Here is a 20,269-nt window from a genome sequence, read left to right on the forward strand (position 1 = left end):
TGTGGTGTGGACATCTGGGTGACATCTTCCCCATCACAAAAACAATCCTTTAGAGAACATTTTTTAACACATCTCAACGATAAGGAGCTATGTCAAATGCAAGGATTATTATTATTATAAAATGCACATATTTACTGATGGAAGCAAACTGGGGCAACTAATCTCATGGGATCCATGGAAGAGAGCGGCTCAATTTTGCACAATACTGACCTTTAATTGACTGGGAAGAGAAGTCTGGTATTCTGCGGTGTGTGACACAACCTGAGTCCAGTCACTTTCTCTCTCTCTCTCTCTTCCCCCCACCCCAAAAAACAGATAATGGGGTAATTTAGCAAATACATTCAATATTTATTTCATCTAATATATCTGGAAATGCATAAATGCTTTCTAATGCCAGATAGTGAGATGCCAGCTTGATTTTGTTTAGCTACGTCTTTAAACTGGGAAATCTATCATAAAGTGCAGAACGAAAGGTTTCCTGGAATCTGGACCACAATGTCACACTGCACGCCAACCGGATGATTCAGCTGGGATTTGGTTGTGAAGTGATTGATAAATGGCCTCTTTGAGGCAGATTCCAGTTAAGGACTGAATGATTCGTGCTGGTTCATGGTGTCTGTTGAAGGCTCATAAGAATAATAAAAATAATAAACCCTGGTTTCAATATAGCGCCTTTCGAGGCGAGAGGACATCCCAAAGCACTTCACAGGATATACCATAAAGTTGTAATGACTTTGTTTTGTAGGTGAACATAGCAGCTAATTTGTGCACGGCAATTCCCCACAAACAGCCGTGAAGTGAATGACCAATTGTATTTGGGGAGATGGTTGGTCAGGACACCGAGAGTTACCCCAGCTTGTTTCATATCAGACTCCCCTCCGCCAACAGGGAAGACCTTCCATGGTCTCCCAAGCCTGGATTCCAGAGATGAAAGGTTAACGTTGCTTAACGTTAACTTAACTTAACTTAATGTTGGTTAAGGTTGCCATTGAGCCTCTCTCTCCAGCTACACCTGCTCTTAGGGGAGGTCACCAGCAAATCGCACAAGTGTCTATCTTCTCACCTTATGTGCCTCCGCTATAACCCACTACAGATAAAACGCGCCTAATGCATGCAACTGCGGTTCGTGCAAACAACTGCGACTTTTATGATGTATAATCTACATTACAACAAAGGGCAGGAGTGCTGCGGGAACACCACGGGAAAGGCAGAATCTCGGGAGGGAAGGGGAGGGAAGAAGTTCGGCGGCGACTTAAATAAAAAAAGAACCAGAGATCATTGAATATTTAGTGATCATTCAGCAAATACAATACTGGTTTCCCATCTCTGCAAAGTAAAGCCCACAGAAAGCTGACATCGCAAACGGGGGAGAGACATCCTTGAAAGTAAAAGAGACTTAATGTAAACATTTAACAGGCATTCGTTCCTATATCGGCTTGTTTTATTCGGTGGAGGGGAGGCTTTCAAACCATGAAACGGTGCTCTTTGCCGTCGTGCACCATGAGAATGACGTTGCGGTTGGACGTCCAGATCAGCCGTGCCAGCTTCAGGGCGTTTTGAGAACCGGGAGAGGCGGGGTGAATGGGCGGCACTTGGTAGGTTTTCATACAGCGCAGCTGTGGGGCGGAGTTCAGCATGCCGATACTCCCCAACAGGGAGGTGTTCATCTGCAGAGAGGTCAAAAAGAAGTGGGAGGGTGAGGTACATGGAAAGGCAAACAGCACAGTAACATTCTCGCCCAGCATGATAAAACTGCAGCAAAACACTTAAGTTAGAATAATCTTCGCGTTCGATACGCGTCTCACGTCTGGAGGATGTCTCAAAGCGCTTTACGGGACTGTTTTACCAGGATTGTCACCATTACCGACAAGGCCGTCTCCGATCACCACTTCATCGCCTTCACCACCTCCACCCTCCTTCCCACCTCCACCAGACCCACCACCATCTTCTACCGCCCCTGGAAGAAGTTACGCCCACAATCCGTAACCGCTGCCTTGGAGTCCTCTGTACTCCTCTTCCTCTGGCCTTCAACCCTCACTGACCCCTCTTCTGCTCTCACCCTCCTCCACAACACCCTCTCCTCCACACTCGACACTCTTGCTCCCATCACCTCCCGTCTCTTATTCTCGCTTCTCCCCCTGGTTCACCACCCACCTCCGCTCACTGAAGAGCCAGGTGCGGGCCGCTGAACGCACCTGCCTCAAATCTGGCCTAACGGTCCAACGACAAATCTGTCTGGACCTCCTCAAAATCTACCGCTCCACTCTAGCCTCGGCCAAGTCGTCCTTCTACTCCAGGATAATCCTGGAGGCGAAGAACAACCCCAGGCTTCTGTTCTCTACCACATCCCGACTCCTCCGTCCCCCCGCCACCCCGCGCAGGTCATCTCCTCCAACCTTCACTGCGAGGAGATGCTGGATTTCCTTAAATCAAAAATCAAGGGAATCCGCTCCGCGGTCACTCCCCCTCCAACTTCCATCCACCCCCCCACCCCTTCCCTCTTACACTCTGACTCCTACCCATCCTCCCCTACACACCTTCGAACCCGTTTCCCCACCCTCTGTCACCAACCTCATCCTGTCCTTGAAACCCACCACCTGCTCCCTTGACCCCATCCCCACTCCACTCCTTACCTCTCAGCTACACCTCCTTGCCCCACTTCTCATAGACATCATCAACCTGTCCCTCTCCTCTGGCTCTGTTCCCATTGCCTTAAAAACTGCCACCATCACTCCCACTTTGAAAAAACCCTCCCTTGATGCGTCGCAGCTATCAAGCTTCCAGCCCATCTCCAACCTCCCATTCCTGTCCAAGGTCCTTGAAGGAGTTGTCACCTCCCAGCTGCGCTCTTTCCTCTTCATCCATGCATTATTCGAACCCCTTCAGTCGGGTTTCCGTGCTGCCCATAGCACAGAAACCGCCTTGGTCAAGGTCACTAATGACATCTTGACCATCTGTGACCAGGGCTCCCTCTGCCTCCTCGACCTATCGGCCACATTCGAGAAAGGTCTTGAGACCGGCCTTGAAGGAGGAAAGGGAGGAAGCAAGGCAAAGGTACTGGGGAATAGAGTTCCAGAGCCTAGGGGCTGAGAGGCTGAAGGCCTGGCCACCGATGGTAGGGCGGTTGGGGCGGGGGATGTGGAGCAGACTGGAGCCAGAGGGACGGAGGGTACGGGCAGGTAAGTAGGGGGATAGTAGGTCGGAGAGGTAGGAGGGAGCAAGGCCATGAATGGCCTTGTAGGTGAGGATGAGGATCTTGAATTTGATCTTGAATTGAGAAGGGTGCGAAGAAATGGTGTGGGGTTTGGGGAAGAGAAGTGGGTTTCAGGATATCTACCAGCTTTTGCACGTTCAAAGAAATGAACATTTAGGAAGTGTTGAAGGAACCACAGAGAAGGTCAGATAAAATAATTAAGGAAAATTGCGGCATCAAATACATAGGATGCGCCCATTTTGGAAATAATCAGTTCAAGCACAGTGCACGGTGCACGATGGAGCCTGTGGCAGAGCTGGGCATCTCGTCCTGCCTCCCAGGCCGACACCCCAGAGACGCAAACACTTCAGTTCAGTTCTCGTGCGTCCTCCAGAACTAAAATCGTCAAGAGTTATTGCATTCTTTTCTTGGGCCGGATTTAAATTCAGGTTTCCAGTGGTGGAAATGGAGAGTGTGCTGAGGGGGGTGGAAGGAGGGAGGGAGTGGGGGGGAATCAGGTTTAAGTCAGACATATCCTTGGAATTATGGCAACGTCTTCAAATGACGTGAAAATGAAAAATGTCACTGACATTTTGGGAATTGTGTTAATTCATGTTGAGTAATCGGCCAGGGAAGATGACTAATGTTACTGATTGTCTTGCATTAATAACAGTGCAGATTTCTAGCTTGAGGTCACATTTCAGAGCACATGATCTCCTGTATCTAGAGACTGCTCCCTTCATAAATCCGTCTAGAGATTAATATACAGCACGATTTCAGGAGGGCAACAGGCTGATTAGGCTCTGATAGTTGTGACAAAAGAACAAAGGATCGAATTTCTCCCCGACTCAAACCATGACTTATGAATTTCCATGTCAATTTGGAGACTGTTCCTTCATGTTTCAGTTTTCCTTTAAATCATTAACCGCATTAAGATTTAGCAGCTTTCTAAGTGCATGAAAGAACCTGCATGTGCTTATTAAGCCTTGCATTTGACACAGTCCCTATCAAGTCAGAACACCTCAAAGTGCTTTACATTAAGTTCTATTCACACCACCACCAACAAATTGCATTTATATAGCGTCTTTCATGTAGGGGTTGAATAGTGAAGGGTTTGCACCAAGAGGGGTTCAGAGAAAATGGGGTGTGGAGGTGGGAAGATGACCGAAGGCAGGGTTGAAGAGGAAGGTCTTGAAATGGACCTTGAAGGAGACCCGGGAGGGGGCGAGGCAAAGGGATTCTGGGATGGAGTGATGGTCTCAGTCTGGAATACAGATGCTTCGGGAGATCACAATAACAATAATTTCCACCTTGATCTTCAGGCACAGAGCAAAATCTGGAAGAACTATTATTATACTGTCAGCCTGGCTAATTTGGTAGCACTCTCACCTCAGAGTTAGATTGTAAGTTCAAGCCTCACTTCAGGACTTTGTGCTTCCTTCCTCTACCCCTTCTATGTCCCACCCACTTAGGCTCCCACTCCTTCTCTGCAAATCACTTTGGAAGGCCCAGTGTGGTTAAAAAATGTTCAACATACGCTGGTTCAATTGAAAGCAATGAGCACAAATGATCAGGTTTCTCTTTGAAGATTGCACTGTAAATCATGCGTCCCTGGTTTAACTTTGAAGACAACAAGAAGTTACATTTGCATATTGCCTTTCACATCAGGAGGACGTCCACTGGAGAATCAGGGATAGACCTGAGCTTGAGGTTGGTATCAGGAGGGGTGGAGGGCGGGGAGGGTAGGGGTAGGAGGCTGACTGAAGGAATGGGTGGAGAGGAGGGTCTTGAGATGTACTTTGAAGGAGGCATGGGAGGAACCGAGGTGAAGTTACTGTGGATGCATTTCCAGAGTGTGGGGGCAGAGGGGCTAAAGGCTCGACTGCCGAAGGTGGGGCGGGCCGAAGGTGGGGCAGGCCAGGTGGGGGACGTGGAGCAGGCCAGAGCCTGCTCAGAGGAGGGAGTGGACAGGTTGATATGGAGTTAACATGTCACAGAGGTAGAGAGTTAATAGGTCGCAGAGGTAGCCTGGATGTCATGAAACAAAATTATATTTGTAGAGCGCCTTTCACATCGGGAGGACGTCCCAAGGGGGAGCGTATAGATATTGAAAAGGAGAGGGCCAAGGACAGAGCCCTGAGGGACGCCACACGTGACGGTGCGGGGGCTGGTGGAGAAGTCGTTAGTGACGGCAAAATGGAGACGGCAGAAGGTTGAGCTGAGAGGAGAGGAGGACAGAATGGTCGACAGTGTCGAAGGCAAGCAGAGAGGTCGAGGAGGACAAGGAGACAGAGAGAGCCCTGGCGAGGACGAAGACTAATTCTCCCCCTTCATGCCTAGTATAAAGGTGGGCCAGGAGCAGTGCTGTGTACCTGCCAGAAGGAGATGTGACTGTCGGCATTGGAATACGTGGCCAGATAGCGTCCGTCAGGAGCGAAGCCCACTGCGGTTATTGGCCCACTGTGGCCCTGGATTGTCTGTGGGAGAGAAAAGATAAAAACATCATTCAGGTGACCTGCTGTGATTAACCAGTTATACTATAGGGGAGGAAACTGCAATATTCCTAGCATAGTGGCTAGCGCGCTCGCCTCGCACGCGAGAGAACCCGAGTTCGATTCCCGGCAGGACAAACCCTTAGTCAAGTTTCCTTACTCCACACACCTCTGTTTACCTAGCAATAAGTAGAAACCCGGTTGTTAAAAATACACAGTCAATTCACTTTACAGTATATTCTGTGAAATGCTTTGCAACGTCTGAGTGACGTTACTTGGGGAGGACAAGTTTGCAGGGCTATGGTGAGAGAGCGGGGGAATGGGATTGATTTGGATAGCTCTTTTCAAAGAGCCAGCACAGACATGATGAGCCGATTGGCCTCCTTCTGTACTGTATAATTCTATGATTCTATGACATGATAAGGCGCTATATCCAATGCAAGGATAATTATAATATGTTTAGAAATTCCCTTACTTCTCCCCTGAATTCTAAACAGTGGTAACGCCCAAAGCCGCTTTTGTGTAACATGGCACAGAAATACATTGACTGCTTTATAGATTTATGTAAAAACACAGGCCCTTTTCAAATAGCAAGTTTTGATGTGTTTCAAGAGAATTACTGCATAATCAAAATGTGACATAATGTCAATTAGTCCACTGAGACACGCACTACATATTGGAAACAGAGCGTGAACCTATTTCATATTGCAGGGTTCAGTGAGGATTGCAAGAGTTTCTAAGGTGATACACTGGACAATAAATTTAAAATATAACTCCCTGTATCTTACATTCAGTGACAGAATGGTGCAGCGTGGAAACAGGCCATTTGGCCCAACTAGTCTGTCCTGGTGTTTATGCTCTACACACAATGGCTTCAATGCAGCGGCACCAACAAGCACAGTAATAAAAGTAAACCATTGCCCACTGGATCACACATTTCTACGGTTATATTCCAAAGTCAAAATGAATCAAGGGCAGAAATATCAGGGACAAGCCTTCCCATTCCGTTTGAATCTCCACTGTTATTCCATTAGCTTGGCTCGGTTGGTTGTACTCTCGCCTCTGGGTCAGAAGGTTGTGGGTTTATGCACCACAGTCGGGGCTTGAGTTCACCGTCTAGGCTGACAATATCACTGGGGGAGGTTTGGCATTGTCAGAGGAGCCATCCTCTGGATGAGACTGAGATCCTGTCAGCCTTTGATGGGCATTACATTATTCAAACATCGAGAAGAGTTTTTGCTCAGTGTCCTGGCCATCAATATTGCAAATAACCCGATTATTTGCTTCATGGCAGTGTGTGGAACTTTGCTGTGTGCAAAAGGGGCTGTGGTGATTAAGCAGTCACTACACTTCACAAGCAAGTCAGTGTGAAGCACTTTGAGATGTTTGACCGTTAAAAAGACTACATTAAATGCAAGGATTATTATTAATCTTTTAGTTACTACTGAAAGCTTAATTCCTGGTCTCTTGGGCTGCCTCAGACAGACGCATAAATGTTATCCTTTAAATAAATCCTTGTGTAAAAAAGACATACAGACACACAATGTTGCAGAAATACAATGGATAATTCAGTATTGGATTTCACCCAAACGCCACAGAGACGCTGTTGCTTTAAATGGCTGGAGCTCGAAAGGCTTTTTTCCCGCCCCTCTAAATCATGATCGCTGTTAGTGCAAAGTGAATCCTCTTCGCTGTTGATTTCGGAGCTTCACAATGCATCACAGCATCAAAATGAGCTCTGGGCTTTCTGATGTCTGGCAAATGCTTTAAGCATGAACTGACCTTGAGCAGCAGTGTATGAAAATACATTTATCACCAAAACTGCATGCTGTCTGTCAGTCAATATCGGTCTCTTATTTGTAAAGGGTGCCCCTGCTGAGATTCCCTCACAGTAGCTCGTTTGCACTTCCTGCACCCATGACAGGCCACAAACCTGTTTTCCTCTCTCTCCGCGCCAGATTCATTGGCGAAAAATTAAAGTGACAGGTGTAGCCAGTCAAGTACAGTGAAACCTGTCAGCATCAGCCCACCCACCGCTCCCATCAAAAAACCGACAGTGTGAAATCACCCCAGAACTGTCCCCCTCCCCCCAACCCAACTGTCTATCGTCTCTTTTCGTCCCCGTTTTGATCTAAGTTCTGCCTGAGGACCATAAAGGACCCTTCCTCCTCATCCAAATCTCTCCCAATTCAAATAATAATCCTTGCATTTGATATAGCGCAGTATTGCAGCATCGAGATGTTTCAAAGAGCTTCAAAGGAGTTACTGTGAGATATAATGATTGTGTATTTTGTAGGAGAGTAAAGGTCCCACAACAGCCATCAAGTGAATGACAATTTTTTCTTAGGAGGATTGTTGGCCAGGACACCGGGAGAAACTTCCTTCCCTTTTCAAATAGCGCAAAGGGATCTCTATTTTTCACCTGACAGGACCTTGTTTTGACTTTTCACACAAAGAACAATGCACAGCAGTTCAGCTTAGTTTATGAGTTCAAAGTCCTGACATGGAGCTTGAACGCCAAACCTTCTGACTCAGAGGTGAGAGTGCTACCAGCTGAGCCAGGCTGACACCCAATTAATTGGCCACTCAACTCAACTCAGTGCTGTATCTTCACTGGTGCAGATTAGTCACCAAACTTTGCCAAATAAGTATAACATTCCTGTCATTTCTAATTCTTATTTTGTAAGTGCTTTGCGACGTTGATTTGACGTGAAAGGTAGTAATAATGTTTTGTTCCATCAGCAGGAAATTTAACTCGGTAGTGACTCTAGCAGTCAGTGGTTTTTAGATCAATCCACTGGCAGGAGACAAAGAACTCAGCATTTGTAGCACGCAAAGTCTTTCACGTTCTTGATCTTGCAAATTAAATCGTTGACTTTTATTTCCCTTTGAAAACCCTCCATGGCCTTGTTCCTCCCTATCTCTGCAACCTATTAAAACCTTACCAACCTTCCGCTCGGTGGGCACTAGCCTGCTCCATGTCCCCCACCCTGCCTGCCCCACCGGCCGCATCGGCGGTCGGGCCTTCAGCCTTTCTGCCCCCACCCTCTGGAACTCCATCCTGGAGTCCCTTCACTTTACCACCTCCGTCGTTTCCTTCAAGGCCCATCTCAAGGCCTGCATCTTTTACCGTAAGATTCAACATCAATTTTAGAACTATTCTGGTGGCTACAGCTCAGTTACTCTTCATAAACCAGCTCAGCTATTGCGTTTTGTGCGACTTGAAGTTTTGTGTGATTTTGTGAGAGTCTCAAGAGAAAAGCGTGGAAAAAAAAATGGAATTTTTCATAGAATAATTCATAGAATTATACAGCACGGAAGAAAGCCATTCAGGCCCATCATGTCTGTGCCGGCTCTTTGAAAAGAACTATCCAAATCAATCCCACTCCCCGCTCTCTCCCATAGCCCTGCAAACTTATCCTCCCCAGGTTTGAGATTTTGTGGTGTCTGCAATTACCAGCCCTTATCTATACCAGCACCAGGCTATTTTAATTTATATCTGTAAAAAAGAAAAGCCACAATATTAGACATCTCCATGTTAGAACTTTATGGCCCTGCCTTAATGCTATGACATGCATCACTGCCCATGTCTAAACTCCCAATTTTCCATGATTCTTCTCCGTGACCTTCTCAAGCATATAGGTTAATATTTATCTCTTGCTTAATTGTTTTGTCCTTTTGATTGACGCCATTGCTTATTTGCATTAATAGATCCCAGTGTGGACTCATGGGCTATGGTGTCTCACACAGGACTGAGAATATGCTATTTTCCTGAGGGAAAAGTAGAGCAACACAACAGGACTGAACTGATTTTTTCAATATGTTGTGCTCTTTGTCGACAGACAAGGATAAACATTGCTTCTTTGAGAAGCAATAATAATATTCCTTGCGTTTGATATAGCGCCTTATCATGTTGTTGTGGCGTCTCAAAGCGCTTCACAGAATATACTCTAAAGACGATTGACTGTGTAACTTGTGGGTGAAACGCGACAGCCAATTGCGCACAGCAGTGTCCCAAAAAACAGCCGTGAGTTGAGTGACCAAATTATTATTTATTTATTGAAGGATTATTACCCCCGGAAAGCAATCCACCAATTGACTAACAACCGGGTTTCTACTTACTGCTCAGTAAACAGAGGAGTGTGGAGTAAGGAAACTTGCCTAAGGTTTTGCCCTGCCTGGGAATCGAAACCGGGTTCTCTCACGTGCGAGGTGACTGAATTAAACAACACATTATGCCGGCTCTTTGAAAAGAACTATCCAAATCTAAGTGGCTTCCTGCTATGTTGTAAATTTCTATGATATTATGGTTAAGAAGCGATTTTCACAATTATGAAAACCTTTGAGAGGATAGATAGCGAAAGTTTATTCTTGCTGTTGGTAAATTGGTATAAAGGATTGTTCCGGAAAGATTGAACAAGAAATTAAAAGGATCCTCTCTTGCAAAGAGTTATTAGTATTTGCAATGCTTTGCTACAAGTAGCTTTTAAGGCTGAGATCATATTTAAAAAATATTATGAGTGTCATCAGGTTAACAATGGATAATCATAATCCTTGCATTTGATATAGCTCCTTATCAAGTCATTGAATTGTCTCAAAGCACTTCACAGAATTCGCCGGAGAGTGGTGTGACTGTGCATTTTGTGGGCGAAACGCTGTAACACAGCAATGTCTGACAAATAGTTATGCAATGAGTAATCAATGTAGCTGGGAATTTGCTGCCTAGCACAACAGAAGAAACTCCCTTCTGCTTTCAAAAACAGTAGTGCCATGAGATCTTTAATGTCTACCTGGACAGGCAGATGGTACCTCGGTTTAACATCTCATGAGTAATAAACTAGAGTTCTCCCAACGGATCAGAGGTTACTGGATGAACAGCTGAGAGCTAAACACACGGGAAAGGTCTTACGTTAAATCCCTGGCAATTTTCGAAGTCGAAGGCAACTCGAAAAGATGCCTTTTTTAAGCTTCTTAGGAACATACGATAAGGAGTAGACAATTCAGTCAACAACAACAACAACAACAAGATTCCATTTATAAAGCGCCTTTCACGGCAGGAGGACGTCCCAAGGCGCTGCACAGTTGGGTCATGACCCGAGCAGGGAGGAAATGGTCAGGGTGAGGGGAGGGAAGGGAGGGAGCAAGGAGGGGGGAAATGGTCAGGGTGAGGGGAGGGAAGGGAGGGAGCAAGGAGGGGGGAAATGGTCAGGGTGAGGGGAGGGAAGGGAGGGAGCGAGGAGGGGGAAGAGAGTCGAGAGGGGAGCTGAAGGCACGGTCAAAGAGAAAGGTTTTGAGACCGGCCTTGAAGGAGGAAAGGGAGGAAGCGGCGAAGGCAGTGGGGGATGGAGTTCCAGAGCCTGGGGCTGAGAGGCTGAAGGCCCGACCACCGATGGTAGGGCGGTTGGGGCGGGGGACGTGGAGCAGACCAGAGCCAGAGGAACGGAGGGTACGGGCAGGTAGGTAGGGGGATAGTAGGTTGGAGAGGTAGGAGGGAGCAAGGCCGTGAATGGCCTTGTAGGTGAGGATGAGGATCTTGAATTCGATCCTCTGGGGGATGGGGAGCCAGTGGAGGCGAGCGAGGGTGGGAGTGATGTGGTCGCGAAGCCTGGGGCGGGACAGTACACGAGCTGCAGAGTTCTGAATGACCTGCAGCTTGTGGAGGGAGGTGGCGGGAAGGTCAGTCCCTCGAGCCTGTACCGTACCTGGCTGATTTGCACCTCAAACTCCACTTACTTTGCCCCATATCTCTTGATACCCTTACTTATTCATATAAATGAGTTTGTTTATATGAATAAAATATAAAATATAATAAAATATAACATCTGTTTGTGGGACACTGCTGTATCATATTATAGTAAGATAGTTCAGTTTGGAGAAATATTGCACTAATTAAACTCTAAACAAATCACAAGCTATCAATATTAATATTCACAATTCACAAAAGAAGTTATGGATGAAGAAGGGCCTTCATCCCATTTGATCTCATAGCAGAATCCCATGAACTTTCCCATCCTCTCCATTGAAAGCTTCTAACGAATCTGCTCCCAAGGAAATGAAAACAAAACCTTTCCAAGGGAATTGGATAGGTACTTGAAAGGGAAAACATTGCAGGGCTATGGAGTGAGAGTGAGAGAGAGAGAGTGGGACTAGTTGGATAGCTCTTTCAAAGAGCTGGTACAGATACGATGGGCCAAATGGCCTCCTTGTGTGCTGTTTCTTAATGCTTCTCACTACTACATCAAGTCAATTATCAAATGGATTGTGTCCTGGCTTCCACTACAATTCTTGGTAACATGTTCCAGATGTTGATTAACCTTTCTGTATAAAGAAATACTTCCTGGCATCTGTCCTAAATCAGGACTTTATAGATCTGACCCTGTGCCATGTAGTCCTGCTCCCTTAATGTATCTGAAAAAATTGCTATGGTTATGGGTTTACTTTTTCCATCCATTTAGCATCTTCTGTATCTCCATGATGTTCTGCTTCCAAGGCAGAAGAACTCTAAGTGACCTAATTATTCCTCATAGTCCATCCCTGTAACATTCGTGATCAGCCTTGTGCCTCTCAAGTCTTGGTGTCCTCTTTAATGAGAGGGGAAAAGGGGAAGATGGTGGGGGGGGAAATAATTTAAACTCCAAGGTCAAGATTTGTTTTTAGGGAAGATTTCTCATGAGCGTCTGGGGAGAGGGGGTAAGAAGCATGAGAAACGGAGCCCCAGTTAAATCAGCCGTGATCTACTGAGTTATGATACACTGTGACGCAAGCTCAGTCACTTCATGCTTTGCTATTGTTCTCGATTTCCGCTCAATGATTGATTTTTAGATTCTTTTGTTTTGTAAATGTATGAATCTGGAGTGGGACACCCCACAGCGTGTTGAGCTTTGACAAGAAATGGACAACAAGAATCCGGGGTTATTGAATTGCAAGACTAAACACAATTACATTGTGGAGGAGGAACTGAAAGAAAAAAACTTGCATTTGACATCAAAATGCACTTTACAGGTCTTGCTGTCAACTGAGCGTCTGTTTTTTGCAGGCAGCGATTTCACACAGCAAGTTCCTGCACACAACCTCAAATAGACGTGAAGTGAATGACTAGTTATCTGGGGGTTGTTGGCCAGGGCTCCTGAAGCAATGCCCTTTGCTTTTCAAGTTGTGTCATAGAATTATTATTCTCCACTTTAAGAGCAGGCAGACAGGACCTTGGCTTAACTCTTCCTACTCCAAGAAAGCAATGCTTCCCCCCAAGTTGAGCACATAAAGTCCTGGTTAGGGTTTGAACCCTCAACCTTCTGACCTAGAGATGAGAATGCTAGCATCTGAGCCAAGTTAGCATTCAGGTAATCTTGATGGCCCATATTTAGGACTATTACGCAATGGAGTTCCAGAGCGTGGGGGAAGAGAAACTAAAGGCCCGAGCGCTGATGGTGCATTGACAGCTGAGCAAATGCAGGAAAAGTAACGTGGAAATTCTTTGCAGGAAGGAGGGCTTCTGCCTTTTACAAAGGTTACATACCCACTGTGACCAAAGGATGCAATGTACTTTGAGGCCTTGAAGGTAAGAAAGAACTAAATGTTTGTGTTGTGGCTGCAGAGAAGGAGCTGCGTTAGCCAGTCTCTCTGTCTGACCTTTCTGGATGGATTGATCATAAACAACATTGCAGATCATTACAAAGCTTTGAGATCCCTGGGCCTCCAACTGCATTAAGGCTCTAGTGGCTCCTACCCTCAGACTTGTGCCGCCCATAGAGTGTCTCGACGTTTGAAGGAGATTGTAAGCTTGTTGGTACAAGGGCAGGCAATATCGAATCTGAACCACTGCTGGTTTAATGACTAACTCATGATGTTAATTCAGCTGCCTCACTGTGCAGGGCTCAGTTACTCTTCCTCCCAGCCAATTTCCTCAGATGAGCTGGAAACACTTACTGTACTGCCTTCAGTAAAATATTTACGGAGAAAATGGAAGATGGAAGGAAACAGATACTCATCCACAAAATACACACAGTCAGACCACTTCACGGTGTGTCTTGTGAAACGCTTTGAGACGTCTTTCATAGGAGATCAATGTGATAATAAGCACGTCACATCTGTTTATGAAACATCACAAGTTTGTGTTACCTTGTGCGCTGTAAGATGGCCTGATGCCTTTACTTTTTATTCCTGAGACAGTGTTTGAGGGCTGAGACTGTCTGTTAGATATCTAGTCCTGGATGAGAGCCAACTTTCTACAGCTGAATGTCAGCAAGACCGAGGGGTTCCTGATTAGCTCCCGTCATCGCCTCCGCACCTCAGGCACTGGCAGCGTCTTGTTCAACCCTCAACTGTCCTTTCTCCCCCATATCTGTGCTATGACCCGCTCTGCCTTCCCCTACCTCCACTACATTGCCCGACTCCACTGCTTCACCCCTCAGGCCACCAAAACCCTCATGCACACATTTGTCACCTCAAGGCATGACTACAGAAACTACCTCTTTGTTAGTCTCCCCAACTCTTCCCTCCACAAGCTGCAGATCATCCAGAACTCTGCAGCTCTTGTCCTCTCCTGCACCAGCTCTGTAAACCCATCACCCCCACCCTCGCCCGGCTTCATTGGCTCCCCATCCCTCAGGAGGATATAATTCAAAATCCTCATCCTCACTTTCAAGGCCCTCCATGGCCCTGTCCCCTGCTGACCCCCTATCAACCTATCCACTCCCACCGTTCAGCAGGCTCCAGCCGACTCCATGTCTCCCGCCTGACCCACCCTACCATCAGCGACCAGGCTTTCAGCCTCTCTGCTCCAAGCCTTTGGAACTCCATCCCACAATCCCTTCGTCTTGCTCCCTCTCTTGCCTCCTTCAAGGCACGACTCAAGACCCTCCTTTTCAACCGTGCCTACAGTCACCCTCCTACCTCTCTGCCTTCCCTCATCCCACACCTGCCCCCCCCTCACCCCGCGCTCAGCTGTTCGGTGCCTTGGGACATCCTCCCTATGTGAAAGGTGCTTTACAAATGTCATTTTGTTGTTGTTGCTTTACGCAATTTGAGTTATCATCTTATCAAACTATCGAGAGGGCTCAAAGCGCTTCACAAGTTTTTACTATGATGTGTAGTAACTATGTACTTATTGGCGAACGTTGCAAATTAAGGATATTGGAGGGGTATCGGGAAATGATGGGGAACTGGGATTAAAAGATCAGCCATGTGGCAATAAAATGGTCGATGGATTGAATGGCCTCCTCTCGTTCCTATGATCCTACCATCCTATTTGCTTCAGGACCTCAGGTTGTGTTGTCTTAAGAGCAAATGGTTATTCAAAGTGGCGAGCTCTCACCACTGCCGGTCCTCTGAGGCCAATCTTGAAGCCTTCAGATGATAATTGCTACCTCTACCCATCTCTGAACTCCCATTAGCAGCGGCAGGAAAATGTAAAAGAAAAAAAAGGCATTAGTGCATCAGAAATTGCTGATTATAATAATTACCCACCATAAAGTTGTAACATGCGACATAAAGACAGAACAGGAGGAGCCCAGTCTGCTCCATCAGTTTATTGATATACTGTATATTTTTAATCCTAATTCCTCGGATTTTTCTCTATACGGCAAATAAAATCTTTCGGATGAGACGTTAAATCGAGGTCCCATCTGCCTGTTCTGGTGGATGTGGAAGATCCCATGGCACTATTCGAAAAGAGAAGGGAGTTTTTCCGGGTGTCCTGGCCAACAATCCCAGCAAATAAAGTTGGTCACTCACTCTATGGCTGTTTGACACCACTGTGCACAATTGGCGTTTCGCCCACAAAATATAATCAATTCGCTTTGCAGTATATTCTGTGAAGCACTTTCAGACGTTTCAAGTGAAGCACTTTGAGACGTGATAAGGTGTTATATCGAATGCAAGGATTATTATTATTATATTCTCTGAAGCGGAGTGATATTTTTAGGGAGCCTGCTGTTGGATTCACTGTGTGTAGAGAACTGGTAATTGCCTTGAACTTGCCCTTCACTTGTGGAGTCCTGTAGCTTAGTGGTTAGAGCACTCGCCTCACAAGCGAGAGCATTTGAGTTTGATTCTCGGGCAGGGCAAAACATTAGGCAAGTTTCCTTACTCCACATGCCTCGGCTTATCTAGCAGTAAGTAGAAACCCGGTTGTTAGTTGATTGATCACTTTTCCACAGGTAATAAACCGTTCGAAAAAAAATAATAAGCCACTCAATCCATGACTGTTTGTAGGACACTGTTGTGCGCAATTGGCTACCCCATTTCACTCACAAAATATACAGTCGATTAATTCACATTATAGTATATTCTGTGAAGCGCTTTGAGATGTCTCGAAGATGTGATAAAACGCTATATCAAATGCAAGGATTATTATCATTATTATATCTGTGACCTTGTGCCCATGTGTCCTGATGCCTTGGTATATCTGAGAGCAAGTAACCATGCTCTTTAAGATGGAAAATGGTGCATTATTCAGTGACAAAAGGAAAAAGGCAAGTACATCAGTGTAGGTCATTGAATTTTTGATAATGAAATGTGAGGATTATATGAGCTTGTATTACACTTACATGGAATCATAGAAAGATGAGCACTGTAGGAGGCCATTAAGCCCTTCACGCCTTTCCAATCTCTCCATTTTACTGCTATTCTCCATAGGTTGCACCAATAGGAACATGTGAACAGGAGTAGGCCATTCAGCCCCTCGAGCCTGTTCCACCATTCCACTGATCAAGGCCAATCTGTACCTCAACTCCAAGTATCGTACGACCTGGAAATGGCCAGCTCACAAACTGTGCACAAACTTGGGCTTTCAACCAAATGTGCAATGAAGGCTGAATAGCTTTCTAACGTAACATGGGCAGAGGTTCAGTCAAAGGAGCCACACAATCTATCCATCTGTAAAGGAATGTTCAGTCCCAGCTTAACCAGGCTCAAGCACTGGGGCTGACAACAGGGGCTGAGTGTAATCGATACACTCCACGGATGCTGATACACTCTCAGTTACAGCAACCTTTAAACATTAACTGTGAATGAATGCGATGGGCCAATTATCTGGTTACCAGGCAGATTGCACTGAATGGAACCAAGCAAACAGGGGCTTGAGCCAAACTCTTTCCCGCGTCTATCTGTCGGATAGTAAACTTGCAGAGCATTCAAGGTGTGAGAACCTTATTTGTCAAGCTGCAGGTGAAGTAATTATTTACATTCCTGTCATTTTCCTTCTAATCTTGTCGAAGTCGTGTCCGAGCTCCCATCAGATTTCCATTGCTCAGACTGGTTCACAGGAGATCTTACCTTATATTCTATAAATAGAGACCCGCACCTTCTTCCATTGCCCTCTGCGTCCCCAATTACTGCTGTAAAGTAGCCCTATCACTGCACATTATATCTCATGGCTTTATTTCATCTACTGGAGGGAAGTTTCCATTCAGTATTAAAACTGTTGGAGAGTAAACTGCACTATAGATAACTAGGCACTTGCAGAAATGATTGCTTTTCTGATTAAAAGGAGAACAGGAAATAGACTGTAGGGCTATACATTAGGTATAGGATTGAGAATGACAGTGCACTACAGGGACTCGAGAGATAACATCACTTATGCATCACCACGACTATTGGAGAAAAGCCAACATCCGAGTTCCATCATATATTTCACTCCCTCAGTGATATGTTCTATTAAACGCTAATGGATAAGACAAGGTCGGTTAAATTAAGAGATGCGTTCTTGTTTTTTACGCTTCCCCCTCTCATCATGAGATCCCTCATATCTCACATCCTACTTCCAGTTTGAAAGGTTGGGCGTTTACCTCTAGTGGTAAAGAGCATGAGAGAAGCTTTAAGCATCTTTTGCTCTCACATTCATTATGAGGGTCATGCTATGCCCTTGTATTGACTTCCCCAATACAGAACATGTACTGTGGAGTGGGGTTTGCATTGTCAGAGGTACTATGAGAGTGCTTCACGGGATATGCTGCAAAGTATTGTGACTGTGTGTTTTGTGGGCAAATGCCAATACATGCTCAACAATACCCAAACAGTTGTGAAGTGAGTGTCCGATTTTTATTTGGGGGATTGTTGCATGGGACACGGGAGAAACGCTACCTGAACAGGCAGATGAGACCTGGTTTGACATATCTTCTGAAGGATGGCACCTCTAACAATGCAGCACACCCCATAATTGCACTGGAATATCAGCCCAGACTAAATAAGTTTGAATCCCGACATGAGACTTGAATCCACAACCTTGTGACTCGGGAGGTGAGAGTACTACCAACTGAACCAACATATTCTTCAAAAACGTGTGTGCACTATTCTTGTGATTACCCTCAAATTCAAATACCCTTAACATCTTGTATTCGATTGAGCTTTAAACACCTGATTGAAGTGAACTCTTAAAAGTGTCTTAAAAAAAGGCATCAGTTAAGCATCAGACTTGTGATGTTAAATCATAAAATGTCAAAGGTAGCAATTTCATCCAACAAGAAAGCAGTGGGGCCTAAGGATAACACGAGTCTAGGCAGCATGAAAGAGCTCAACTGTGAGAAGCAAAGGGGGAAAAAATGCACTCAATTGTGATGCATAATCAGAACTCAGTGAAATAGGATTTTAACAGGGTGGAAGTAGAAAATGTGCACTTTGTCAGCAAAAGTGCGGAGCGAATACAAAATATTAAAACTGCCATCCATCCATCCGTATCTCACAACTGGCGTCCGATAGAGCATTGCCCAAACCCCCCTCTGGTTTCCATCACTTGAAGATGCGATACATTTTGTGCCGCTTAGGTTGGAATTACATGGGTGATTAGAGGAATTTCAATTGATTGGTCTCGTCTATCGACTCCACTGAGAGTCCAGCTTCACAAGATACAATGACTTAAACCTCTGTTATCTCCGGACATGTTTGCACCCGTTCTGCTACAATTCAATTTTGAAAAAAAAACAGGGGCAACAACTGACTGCACACAAGTTAATCTGAGTCCCCCCCACTTCCCAAAGATCCCCGATCCAAGGCATACATTCACTATTGCTCCCTGAACTATAAGATGAGGCTTTCCCCCCCTTCAACAGCAACAACAAATTGCATTTGTATAGCACCTTTCATGACAGGAGGACATACCAAAGCGCTCGACGTTCGAGAACTTGCAACCCCTGACTCCATTCCTCTGGTTTCAAGGCTTGCCTTCCCAGATGTTCTCTTTAAAGTGTCTTTGAACTTTAAGTGCAGTCAAAGATGGGAAGGAGATTAAGAGAGGGTCAAAAGGAGTCGGAAAATATGTGTGTAGGTAGGGACAGGAATGGGATTGGGAAACTGGGGCGGGAGGGGCTTGGACTGCAACAACAACAAATTACACTTATACAGCGCCTTTCAGGTTAAAAAGACGTCCCAAGACAGTTAAGGGTTTGCAACTGAGATGGGGGGGGGTTGTAAGGCTTGGGGTGTGGCCAAAGGCACGGTCAAAGAGGAAGGTCTTGAGACAGGCCTTGAAGGAGGGGGTGGGGGGAGGGGGTGGGGGTGGCAACAATAAATTACATTTGTATGGTGCATTTCATGTTGGGAGGACCAATGGTAACCAACAGCAAAACAAGGCCATGGAGGGCTTTGAAAAATATATAATCCTTCAAGTTTCAGTAAGGAAGTGACCATAGATGAAAATAATTATTATAAATATATATATAGATCCAGTAGATCTAGGTTCTGATCACCTGTCAAATTTTCCAATGGTGCAACCTTTCCTCAAAGCTCAGCTAATACGCACTGTAGCTATTCCCATAAAACTCACTGGGCCATTCCACTTATAAACTGCCGTACATCATTTACTGGGATGCTCTGAGCTATTGACACATGCCATAGCAGGGTAGATGATTGTGTTAAGAGCTGTCTGAACAGGAATGCCAAGACCTACTGAATTGTCCAGCGCTATTAAAAGTCATATATAACCGCTCTATTACTGTACAGCTCTTCACAAGGGTCAATGGAAAAAGATCTTTGCATAGACCTGCTACGAGGCCTGAAATTACTGATTCATCAATTACAACAACAACAAAATTACATTTGTATAGTGCCTTTCATGTTGGGTGACGTCCCAAGGCGCTGGACAGTCAATGTTTCGGACCTGAGCTGGGGGTTGTGATTGGGGAGGGGGGAGGTCAGGGGGGGAAGCAGGGTGATCAAAAGGATGGTCGACAAGGAGGGTCTTGAGATGGGTCTTGAAGGAGGCAAGGGAGGGACCTCGGGCTGGAGTTACAGAGGGTGAGGGCAGAGCGGCAGAAGGGCTGTGAGGCGGGGGACGTGAAGCAGGCTGGAGCCCGCTGAGCGCAGGGAGTGGGCAGGATGGTAGGGGGTTAGGAGGTTGCAATGGTAGGGGGGTTGGAGGGCCATGGAGGGCTTTGAAGGTGAGGACCAGAATCTTGAACTGTATCCCCTGTGATGAGAAGCCAGTGGAGTCGGGCAAGATGGGGGTGATAGGGTCACGGAGGCTGGTGCGGGAGATGACACAGGCTGCAGAGTTCTGGATGGTCTGCAATCTATGGAGGGAGCAGCTGGGGAGACCAACAAGCAGAGAATTTACATAGTCAAGCCTGGCTGTTATGAATGCGTATTTCGG

The 20,269-nt window shown here is 45.9% G+C and overlaps 1 protein-coding gene across 1 annotated transcript in view; it reads right to left on the bottom strand.

Annotated features, from left to right (window-relative positions):
* Positions 1-810: 810 nt before the first annotated feature.
* Positions 811-20,269, bottom strand: part of LOC121848047 (WD repeat-containing protein 7-like) — a 244,397-nt gene continuing 224,938 nt past the window's right edge. Inside the window, exons 11-12 of the mRNA XM_042331965.1 lie at positions 5,566-5,670; positions 811-1,667 (exon numbers count right to left, since the gene is read on the bottom strand). Coding sequence (XP_042187899.1) covers positions 1,464-1,667; positions 5,566-5,670 — 309 coding nt within the window. The 3' untranslated portion in view covers positions 811-1,463. The remainder of the gene's footprint in view (positions 1,668-5,565; positions 5,671-20,269) is intronic.

This window comes from Callorhinchus milii, unplaced genomic scaffold (assembly GCF_018977255.1).
Source record: "Callorhinchus milii isolate IMCB2004 unplaced genomic scaffold, IMCB_Cmil_1.0 Scaffold1, whole genome shotgun sequence".
In the NCBI taxonomy this organism is placed as follows: Eukaryota; Metazoa; Chordata; class Chondrichthyes; order Chimaeriformes; family Callorhinchidae; genus Callorhinchus; species Callorhinchus milii.